The sequence below is a fragment of the Melopsittacus undulatus genome, chromosome 1 (genome assembly GCF_012275295.1).
Source record: "Melopsittacus undulatus isolate bMelUnd1 chromosome 1, bMelUnd1.mat.Z, whole genome shotgun sequence".
Lineage (NCBI taxonomy): Eukaryota > Metazoa > Chordata > Aves > Psittaciformes > Psittaculidae > Melopsittacus > Melopsittacus undulatus.
This window is the reverse complement of record NC_047527.1, coordinates 44,659,843-44,671,864: the sequence shown is the minus strand read 5'-3', so window position 1 is coordinate 44,671,864 and position 12,022 is coordinate 44,659,843. Positions and strand designations below refer to the sequence as shown.

At 42.2% G+C, this 12,022-nt stretch overlaps 1 protein-coding gene across 2 annotated transcripts in view; it reads right to left on the bottom strand.

Annotated features, from left to right (window-relative positions):
• Positions 1-6,073: 6,073 nt before the first annotated feature.
• GAREM1 (GRB2 associated regulator of MAPK1 subtype 1) overlaps positions 6,074-12,022 on the bottom strand; it is a 99,730-nt gene continuing 93,781 nt past the window's right edge. For both annotated transcript variants that reach the window (XM_034063593.1, XM_034063602.1), the window contains 2 exons: positions 10,464-10,630; positions 6,074-7,180 (listed from right to left, as the gene is read on the bottom strand). In XM_034063593.1, coding sequence (XP_033919484.1) covers positions 6,268-7,180; positions 10,464-10,630 — 1,080 coding nt within the window. In that variant the 3' untranslated portion in view covers positions 6,074-6,267. The remainder of the gene's footprint in view (positions 7,181-10,463; positions 10,631-12,022) is intronic.

Below are 12,022 nucleotides of genomic sequence, written 5' to 3'. Positions count from 1 at the left end.
ATCTTAACTTGTGAAAAGCAACTCTGCTTCTCTCTGTTCCCTCCAGATTCACATCCTGCCTCCAGACACACTTCTTCCCTCTCCCAGATGCGAGGGTTGGAGGCAAGTAAACCCCATCTGTCTCAAATCCAGTGGCAACCAATGTAGCAGCTTCTGCCCTGCTTTATTTCCCACGAACATCCATTAATGAGCCCCTCCACAAAACCCTCCACAACTACAGTTGTGCTGGAGTAAACCTTATTTTGGCCTAGTCTCACCGAATGAAGCTCCATCCCAACGGGAATTTGGCACAGCAATTTATCTGCATGACATGTGGGTGGTTGTAGAGCTGACATTTCTTCCTCCTGCCAATATAGGAGGAAATGTGAACCGGCAGCCTAGAGCATAACGTTGTTTTGTCTCTCGTTTTCTCCCCACCCGATGAATGCTTCAGAGACATTTTGCAAAGCAGAATTACTTGTGCATGGTCTTGAGCTTAAAAGCAGATCCAAACTATAATTGAATACATTTCTCTAAAACAAAGATAATAGGCTGAGGGCTGGGGAAAATAATGCTGCAGGTGAATGTCTGCTGGAGACAGGAAAGCTGTCTGGCAACCAATTCTTTGGGGATCACACAGCTCGATAGTCTTGCTGAAGGGGATCAAGTGAAATTACAAGATGGGGAGAAGTAATGTGTCTTAAGAGGTTAAATGCAAAAGCCTGATTGCTCCTCTCAATTATCCCAATCTTACTTCGTGAATTCACTATTTGAGAGGTGCTCATTTCCGAATTACACTGAGATGAGCAAGAGGATAAGTCAGGGAAATTACTAAATGAAAACCAACCATTCTATATATAATGCGTGCAACCCAACCAATCCAGTACAACAAATTCTGTACACATTTGAAATATCATGAAAATAGTGTCTTTAATATACAGTTTATATACTTACAATACACGGTTTAAATTTGTTCATATACATTACAGGGATATTTATTTGCACCTGGTTTAAATAATAATTTGCCTTCAACCTTTTACACAAAAGCCCAAAACAGCACAGAATTCCACAAAACCCATGCTTCGTTTTATAACGGAAATGCACTAAGCCAAAGTTTTGGGGCTTTCTCTTTTTCCCAAGTGTTACTTTTCTGACCTACCCAAAGTGAATCTAAAGAGCTAAGAACTAACAGATATTTTTCATATAATTCAGGAGATTGTCCAAGTCAGGAGAATTGCTCCGCAGGTTTTCACGCTGAAAAGTTGTTTATTACAAACAGAAATGGTAAAGTCAGAAAAACTCCTGCACTGTGAGGAGTTTAAGACACAAGAAATGAAGAGTCATTTATTGCTAGGTGTCAACAAGAGGTCTGCATTTCCCCACTGCCCTGCTGTCCCTAATACCATGAATAAAAAGGGCAATCACTCACTTTGATTATGATTTCATTCGTACCTTCCAACTTGCACATGGGAATGCTGTAATTTCAGAGCATCAAAAAGAGGAGTCAGGAGCTGGGCTCAGCTCTAGTCCTTTCACATAGGGCTGGTGTTCAGCGTTTAAGTAGTGTGGTGTATCCTCTGCCTGGCCAGCAGGCAGGCACCCCGCTGGGCAGTGCACAAGGAGCTGGTGCTAGCACTCTTTACTTAGAGGGGAGACAATCAAGGAATTGATTCAAGAAGAAAACATAGGAGAAAACATTTCAGGTATTGAAGGATGAAGCCTAAAAGGATGGAGAGGGACTCTTCATAAGGGACTGTAGTGATAGGACAAGGGGTAATGGGCTCAAACTTAAACAGGGGAAGTTTAGGTTAGATACAAGGAAGAAGTTCTTTACTGTAGGGGTGGTGAGGCACTGGAATGGATTGCTCAAGGAAGCTGTGAATGCTCTATCCCAAGAAGTGTTCAAGGCCAGGTTGGACAATGCCTTGGGTGACATGGTTTAGTGTGAAGCATCCCTGCCTATGGAAATAGATGGAATTAGATAGGGGTTGGAACTGGAGGATCTTAAGCTCCTTTCCAACCCAAACCATTTTATGATTCTATGATTTTATTTATAGATCGATTTGAAACATGATGGGTTTGAGACAGCATAGCTATTTATGCTGTTTCTCTTGAAGCTGTTGCTGTGGAATCAAGTCCATTAAAGTGGCATGTAAACCATTTTATTGGAAAACCCCCTGTGTAATACAGTTACTTCAAACCCTAGCTTCTAGCTGCAAAGAACACTTTGAAATACATGTTCCTTCTAATTTTGGATGGACCAAATGTTTTCTGTCTCCAAGTTTCTAGCCATTAGAGTTTTTTTACAATATGACAAGAATAAGATAGCAAATATGCACTTTGAGTTGATTTCAATGCAGCTTTGATTAGCCAGCCAGGCAGCAATACAAAGATCCATAATCCTAGGCACAATGAGTGCTTAAAGGAAACAAGCATTTCCCCTCAAGTCTCCTCCCCATCCCTCCCCTGGCCAGTTCCATGTCCACCTCCTGAAAAGCTCCTATGTCAGAATCCGGCTTTCACTGATCACTTTCATCAGTCCTTGCGCTGCTACACAACTGTTGCATAGAAAGGATGTGTTTCCTGGTGCAGGACAAAGAGACAGCTCCATACAGAATGACATGCCAGATTTTTTGCTACCAAAATACCCTGACAAACAAACCCCCCCGAGGATAACACAGAACTTCAGACATTGATAACTAAATAAGCACCAGAAGCCCTTACATTTATTTAATCTGAGGAAATAAATCCAAGGTTAGGACTGGCCTTTTTTAGTAGTCTGCCTCCAAAAAAGTAAGAGTTTTTATGCCTGCTCTGGCAGAACACGTATTCAAACTCAATGGCTACATCTCTGTTAATAGACAAAATGGGCCAGAGTCTGGACTCAGGCCCTAAGGACAACCAACACAGCTCACACAGCTGAACTCCATTACCCTCCAAAACCAGGCTGGTTTCCCCAGTTCCTACCTTCCAAGCTGTGCTTGGGAGTTGCCTGGGATCACTCATTGCATAGTCTGGTTCGGCTGCATCAAACCAGGCAAAACCGTACATCAACAGTTCAGCAGCAAGCAAACCCCATGAGTGAGTGCCCCAGCACTGCTCAGTTCGCAAGTCCTACCAAATCCTGAGTCCTAACTCCTATTCACATCAACTGGTAAAAAGTTTCTATCACAGGGATATTCCCCACAGCTTTCATACACTTCCTAATCACAGCAGGAACACTAAAGTAACCCCCCATCTCTAAGTACCATAAGCAGTGGAGCTTTTTGTAACCTTTTACATATTTAAGTCTCTGGATTTTACACCCAGAATCTTTCTAACAGGACTGCAGGTTCTGTGCTAAGGCCTGAAACTCTTCTCTGCTCCTGCCTCATTTCAAAGGTGCCACCATCCCTTTATTGCCAGGCACTGCCCATAAGACCAAGGCATTCACATCGGTTTGCCCTGTTCAAAACGCCTTCTACAGCACCAAGGACAGTCCTGACCCCCCAGTGCCATGGCAGCAAAGCTCAATAGGAAAGCAAATAAATTAGACCCCATGGACATCAGTGCTGCTGTAGCCACAGCAGTGGAGAGGCCAAACCACCACACCAGCTGCCTGGTTTTCTCATTGCTACCCTCACTTCGCCAGTGCAGATGCTTCAGTCCAGCTTGGCCATCACAGCAGGTAGCTCAATGCTGCAGTCATATGATTCACACAACACAAATCACTAGAAAAGGCTTGGAAAATTAAGGTGATGAGCAGCTCAGGGCAAAAGAAAAGGTCAAATGCTAACATACTATGCATAAAAACAAGTAAACAGTGCCAAGCCAGAACAAGACAAGCGGAAGGACACCAACAGCAAGTTTGCAGTTAGGTGTTTCAGCTGTACTTTTGCCCACAGGCTCTGCCTCTGAAATCATTGCACGTTTCTGGGCTTTTAACAGGCCAGTTGTATTTTGATCTGTGCATATGCAATACTAATGCAGCACACCCATGAATGCACATTTCACCAGGATGCTCTCAAGGAAAAACATTCCAAGGTTAATACCCTTAGGGCATCAGCAATATTTAATGTTAGTTTTGGTTTGGGCTTACTTTTTTGAGAGAGAAATGTTACTTTTTTTTTTAACCTGGAATTAAAAAGCCAAGAAAAACAATGAGAAGTACCTGACATTTAACATCAGCCCTTTCAAGTCTGAATGCTATTTGACATAGTGAGAGTTAAAACGCAATTGACTTCAACTTGCACACAGCATACACACTTGAACAGTACTTGAATTTGATTTAGTCTTACTTGCTGCTAAAATATTTTAGGACACTAATTAAAAAGCATCCAGAAAAAGTTATTGATCTGTTGCTAAAAGTCAATACATTAAAAAAAAAGAGTAGAATTATGAACTCTTGGGGTTTTCTATTTGGGTATTTTTTGGCTCACTGCTTTCTAGTACTCACATCAATTGGGCTCTGCCCTATGATTGGGAACTGGTGATTTGCATTATTGCAAGACAAATAATGCCTCTTGACTTCAGCACAGAGATATGACATGAAATTTGCCCAGGCAACAGAAAACTCCCTTTGCAAATATATTCTTTGTCAATATGGTTGACAAAACAGGCAAAATCTGGCTCTCATTTTTGTCCCTGCTCTTTATCTTCTCTTGATGCTCCCAGTATGTGACCTACAATGGAGAGAGAACTTTTGTACATCAAAAAGTTAAGGAAAGCAGGTGATGGTGTCACCCTGGCCAGGGCTCTGTGCAGCAGCAGGTGAAGCTGCTCCAGCATCCCTGGCTCTGACCACATTTGCTGAAGATGGACACCACAGACTGCTTCTTGAGGACCTCCACAAATCCTCACATTCAGTATTACAGAGGCAGGGGATCTGGGGGTTATTCAGATACATTTCAGAGAGCTCTGTCAACTACAGAAAATCAGCAATGGATTATCAAAATCTAATCCCATTTCTAGCCTTCTGAACAGTTAAATTTGAAAGGTCTGCAAGAGTAAACTAATGTCCCCTTCCCATCTCTCTGCTCCCTTTTGACTGCTACTTCAGTGTGACATTTATTGCAGTGAGTTTTTGCAGCTGGGCAACCGAATTAATACATCTTAGATTGCTACAGTGCCTCCCACTTCAACACCCACATCCTCCTAGCCCACTGTAAGCAAGACAGGTGAACTTAAACCACCACAAGCATTTCCTGTGGCATGGCCCTAAACCTCACTTGGCCCCTTCTAACCAGTGTGCCATATGCTGTTTCTGTTCCCTCCCACCTTGTTAATGCTTTAGTTCAAAGGCATCTTACAGGAGTACTATCACCTTCCCACACAGATCCGATGGCAGGAACAGAATAGCACAAAGAGCACATTTTCAGATGACTGCAACAGCAGCAAAGGAAACGCAAGGGGTTGCCTTTCACCAGAGCAAGGCTATTGCAAGGGCTGTGCAAGCAGACTTACTGCAGCAGGCAGGATCTGCTGAGAGGAGCCTGTGCACTGAACTGCCTTTCCCATGAGAAAGCTGCACAACCAGAAGCCATGCTACTCACTCCAGCTATCCGACTACAAAAGCAACTTTTGAAATCTACAGGTCATAAACTTTTAATTGGCCAGGGCAGAGTGGCTCAGTAGAAAAAATCCCCCTTCTCCCTCCCCTCTGGGCAGTGAGCTAAGCAAGACTCTTAAAAACATTTAACTCTTTTTGCTCAAAGTAATATAGAAAATGTACGCACACTACAGGTAACCAGGAAGATACTGTCAGTAAAAATATGCTGCAAGAGTAGTGTATTAGTGGCACTTCACAGCAATTCTTAACATTTTCAGATGTAGTGTCAAAAGGATGTTTTTGTGTATCTGAACATGCTCTTTGTTAACAGAAACTGAAGAAAGTCACAGCATGTTGCCAAATATCATTTGAACAGAAACAATCCCATAAGAAATACATTTTTTTGCAGTTAACACAAAACTGTAAACTGGATCGGTGTGTGTCTTTCAGCATCAAATTGTTCAGTAATAAATACGACTAAGTCTTAACAGACTATGCAGTAAGAGTTCCCTTAGTGTCCAGTTTTTAGCAGCTGTTGAACGGTCAGGGATGCACAAGGCACACCTCTGCAGATTCTCTACTTTTATTATTGACATACAAAAAAACCCCTCTGTTCACCACTAAAAAATGTTTATCTGCATAGTAAGAATTTTTCTACTACTATTTACAGAAAGGGCTTTTAGTGCAAACAAACAGGAAGTGATGATTAGCTGAAGTGCATGGAGCACATCTTGTACAGTTCCACTAATGACTAGTCGGCATCACATCTTGGGCCGCCAGCCATTAATGAACTGTAGTATTTTCTTAACCTGCAATTTGCTTAGCTTAAAGTCTTCTGACAGGATTTCTTCTGTAAGCTGAACCAGTAAATTGCCATCAATCTTCTCTGTAACAAAAAATGATATGACATCTTCTGACAGACCAATAAACCTCAGTGATTTAGATACTTCCTCTATTGAGAGTCCAGAAAGGTCTGTGGGTGGCTGCCAGGGAGAGCCATCCCCACAAGATCTTGGTGCTAACTGGAGGTGGAGGGGAGATGAGAAGGGATAAGACACAGAGAACGTATCCTGCATGCCCTTTTTAATGAGATATTGATCTTCCAAGAGGTCTGGAGAATCAGCTTTTGACTCCTCCTCAGCACCATCTATTTTCAGCGGCAAGGGACACATATCTGTAACTGCTTTCTCTTCACTTGACTTCGGTGCCCGAGGAGGTAAGGCAGGACAAGAATGGCTCTGCTTTGCATCGCTGACTCCCAGAGTTTTCTCATCAGTGCAGTCTAGAGAGTAACTTGCTGACTTTGGACAGGTAGAGATGGTGTTTGTGAACTCTGCTGGGGTCAGTGGGGAGAACCCTGCAGGGAGCTCACACCCATCGAAGTCAAAAGTCAAAGGTGCTGGACAGTTTCTCTTTGGCGTACCTGGGGTCTTCTGTCTGGGGTAACTGTAGCTCCTGCTTGGATCAAGCAGAAAATCACTCTTATTGTGGCTCTCAGCAGTTCCTGAAAAATGGTTTGGCCAGGATAACCTCGAAGGCAAAGCTTCAGATGGAGGGCTTCCCAAAGGCATCATGCTTTCAGGCTCTTTGGATTCATTTTTCATCATGTTACAAGGGTAGCAGGAAACAGGTGTGCTCTCAGTCGGGTTGGCGTTGTCGCTCTCTGTGACATTGCTTAAGGAACAAAGCAGAAAGGAAGTCATTAGTATGAAAAAATGTGGCATTTGAATAAATTCATAAATCATCTGACAGAGTCAGAGGGTGGCTGTCATGAGGAAATAATCTTCTTTCCTCCGGCAGAACTTCTCAGATGTGAATTAACAACACATTTGAATAATGCATTGACAGTTCTTTTACTCTTTCTACAAGCCTGACAAGATGCTGATATACCCAAAAGCCTCACGTCTTGGCTTTTCAAGCTCATAAAAAAGTAGATGTCTCAATTCAGTTCTGTGTCATCTTCTGAACACTCAGTTTCCACTGTTGAATTCCTGAGGGACACCACCATGGAAAAGGAACAGCCTCACATCTACTAGATGTCCTAATCCTGTATTTTATATTTATATACCACAGATATGTCATGGAATGTAAACGCTAAGAGTGGTAGGGCAGCACTGCAATAGGCCCAAGCTTGACTGACGTAAGAGATGACCAAAAGCCCTTTTGGAACCAACATTTTCACTTGTTATGGCACTGTTGTGCACGCAGGGCATAGGATCCTTTCCCACTGCTCATTGGTACAAAACCTGCTTTTTGCACAAGTGCACAGTACAGTAACAGAGTTAAGTTAATGCTTACTGCCAAAGGGAGAGTTTTACCTGGAAGGGTAAGCAGACTTCACTGTACGCATTCAAATATCAGGCTTTAAGCTTATCACACAGTAACTTGTTTGCATGCCCATATCCTTAAGAAGCAATTACAAGAAACATTTGCTTTTCAAAGGCACTTAAAGTTTCCCTGACCTACTTACAGGTGGTAAACTAAGCTCAGCCTGTGTGAGAGAACTGATGGTTTATACCCTGGTGTTCCTGAGAGACACATGCCAACAAAAGCATGTAATCTGTTATCAAAAGCAAATGCTTGCAGCTTTTATGCCACTTTCTAAAAGAAAGTCTGAAGGACTGGACTGATCTTTGGAATTCTGGCAAATTAAGGCAAAACACTAGAAAAAGAATTAGCAAATTTATAAAATATGCACTTCATACAACAGATGGAAAACAATAGCTGAAAAATCACTTTAATTATTCACCTCTCTCTCCTGGAAACTAACTACTCAAGAAACTGTAATCATTCTGTGAAGAGCTCAGGGAAAACTGCTTCAGGAGGGCAGCAGCTTTCAAAACAATGGCATAGTTCGAATGGATTGACACAAAATTAGTTCCCTGTGCCTTGCACTATCAACTGGTCATTTCTGGCTGCTTAAAGGCCAATGTAAACAATGCATGTAAACAATGAAAAGCATTTTTCACAAACCAAGCCACCGGGCTGCTTGATTAAGAGAAGACAGCGGGGCATTGGAAACCTCTAACCATACCGAGAAATTAAATTGGTTGAACCTGTTTCTGTTCTCTAATTCAGTATCAGAATTGTGAACATTTAATGATTTAAAAGATCAATGGAATTACCGAAAACTGATAAAGTAACATTTTCAAAGTGCTTCCTTGTTTGTTCTCCACCAATATTAACTCACTTGTACTCAGTGCCAAAGGGGGAAGTTTCGATTGGATATAAGGAAGAAGTACTTCACTGTAATGGTGGTGAGCCACTGGAATGGTTTGCCCAGGGAAGCTGTGAATGCTCCATTCCTGGCGGTGTTCAAGACCAGGCTGGACAGAGCCTTGGGTGATATGGTTTAGTGTGAGGTGTCCCTGCCCACGGCAGGGGGGTTGGAACTTGATGATCTTAAGGTCCTTTCCAGCCCTAACTATTCTATGATTCCATGATGCCAGAGAAACCTCCACAACAGCTGAAGTCAGGCATCAAGCATTTTTATAGTCAGATAAGGACAAATCATACTGGCTTGTAGTTTAAAATATTGGCTGTAACCTGTCACGATCCAGAAAATAGGTACATTGATAAAAATGGCAGGACTTGAGAAGCAACTTCATCAGCAATCTAGTTACTCCACACACTGCCGTTTTCTAGCAGCTTTTTCTGCAGCACTAGGTCAAGTCTACCAAAATTGAGATATCTGGTCTGGATCCAAGCTGGAGATGAATTTCATACAAATATTGCCAAGTTCAAGGCAAATCACATGATTTTTTAGGTTGAAAAAGACCTTTAAGATCATTGAGTCCGACTATTAACCCAGCACTGCCAAGTCCATCACTAAATAAGGCATCATATCTACACATGCCTCCAGGGAAGGGCACACAACCACCTCCCTGGGCAGATTGCTCCAAAGCATGATGACCCTTTTGGTGAAGAAATTTCTCCTAATATCCAATCTAAGCCTCCCCGGGACCAACTTGGAGCCATTTACTCTTTTCTTGCTATTTGAGAGAAGAGACTGACATTCATCTCACTACAATCTCCTGCATTCCTGAGAAACTTCACTTCTCACTGTTTTCCTGGTTTCTTGGGAAGCAAATATATTCTTAGCTACAAATAGAGAAAGCAGGATTTGGCAGGCCCCAAATGCTGGGAGGTCTTGTGCTCAGCCTCCTGTGGAGTAGACCTTGACAGAACTACTCAACTGGCTTTCATAGAAACAAATGAGCAGCCTTGATCTAGAGTGATCATTGCCAGATACACAACACTAAGCTGCAAATCTGCACTATGGTTTAAAAAGGCAATTCCAGCATAAATTATTATACCAATTGCATCAAGGCTGAAATGATTTCAGTGGTGCTTCAGATCAATTTGTAATATCCAGACATGCAGTACCTTGTCACTGAAGAGATACCAAAAATAATGGCAACAGGACATTCAAGGCAGAAAGGAGATGAGACTTCAAAAGGTGCATACACTTTCTGAAGCAAAAGGAAGAACACTGCATTGCTTGGAAAAGATATGCAGCCACACAATTAAAATTTTACTGTCCACTTTCTACTAAGCCTGAGTGGATTTCCCAGTTTGTGGGTTAGGTTTGTGCTGAAGTGGGTTTGATCTGGAAGCTGTCTGGCCCCCTTCCGCCACACCTCACTTTGCACTCAGTGGTGTCTGCTGGCCTCTCTGTTCTCCATCACACCCACCCCGTAGGTTCCCACATAGTTGGCACAACACATTTCTGGACTACCACGCACCTTTTATGCCTCCACTTATCACAGCTGGCTGCACTGCATGATTGTAGCACTGAAATCTCAGCCCAAAACCAGCTGTTCTGGTTTGAAGATTCAAGCCTTTCAAGAATTATACAGAACTGCACAGATTTTCAATTTAGACAGCCTATTCCATCTTATGAGATTATTTATAGTAGTATATGCTAGCGCAGGGCTCTCACAGCTCAAATACATACATGTTGTGCAGTCCCGAAGAGTAGTAGGACAGAGTAGGGCTGGGAGAACGGGTCTGCTGTCGTGCAGGTTTGGCTGTACGAGGAGGGATGGAAGGACTGGTGGAGGACGGCTTTGAGCTCCGTGGTGGGACAGGAGGAGCATTCAGGAGCCTGCATTCCTCTTTTACCTGTACAAAAGAAGAACATGTAAGTAAGCAGCAAGAAAATCTGGGCAACAGCAGTCTCAAACAGATGAAACACATCTGGTTCTGCCTTCTTCCATGAAAGGAAATCACTAAAAAGGGATGAGAGGAGAAAAATGATGCTAATGATATACACTTGCAACAGTATGTGGCTGTCATAAAGAATTCCAAAAGAAAGCATTGCTACCAGTAGAGCTACTAGCAATCTTTTTTAGGGTGCGTCTCAGTAGTTTGACACCCACTCATTTAAAAAGTGGCAGCGATAAAATGATGTAAAAGAACCTTCCAGTAACGTACAAAATCAGACAGACTGTTCCAGATCCTTTACATTTGGTAAGGAGCAATTAATTATGATGAAGCTTCATTAGCATTGTTTATTTAGAGGTAATAAACCAAGCTTATGTAATGAAAAAGTCTCAACAGACTTTTGATGTTTCCTGACTTACTTCACCAGTGATAATCAGCCATCCAACTCTAGGATAATTCCCAGCCTCTTTGTCTCACTCTCCAGGAACAGCACATGTATCTCTTATTTACCAGATGCTGGGATTCACGCCTAGAGCTTCAGTCCTTCTGCAGCTGACAAAGCAGTCCAGGATGAGGTTAACTACAAATCATAAAAGCTGAAAGGTGCGAGCAGAAGAGCCTGTTCAAATACTGCACACAGCCAATAGGTCTAGGTCTATTTTTTGTAGCCAGCCAGCTTTGCACTTAAAGCACATGACTGTAGTGCTGCTTATCTGAAATTAAGCTTGGTCTACCTAGGAAGAAGCAAAACATCAGGGTCCATCCCTACAGAAGAAATGGAATGGCAAAAATGATGGAATTAAGAACTTAATCTCATCAGTATATATTTGGAAGAGCAATTTTATATAGCAGGGCTAGGGGTGAGGAAGGTTACTGAGAACTAGTCTGCCAGGCAGGGTTTTTAAGGACTCACCACCTTCCTCCAGGTAGGAAGAGACCAATAAGTTCTCCTCATCTGAAACAGTCTCAGATGTACCAGAAAAGGGAAATTGTGTTTGGGAGCTATAGTTTATTTTTAAATTTAGCAACACTGCAGAACTGAAAGTTATCTTAGCAGTTCTGCAACACATAATTAGCAATAAAACTGATTTAGTCAAAAACAAAATAAATGTGGAACCTTTTGCAATCCACTTCAGTGCTTTCAAAATGCAACAACCCATTTGGTACTTTTGTGAAATGGAAAACTGGGGGCTAGGACATTGTAGGACCTTTTTTTCCTAATTCAAAACAAGTCAAAATTACAGGAAATGCCCAACAGCATAAAACACTGAAATAAATCTTGCTGCAAGGGTTCTTATTTGCTCTTTCAAGGAGGGGGAAAAAAAAGAGGAAGAATCAACTTTATTCATG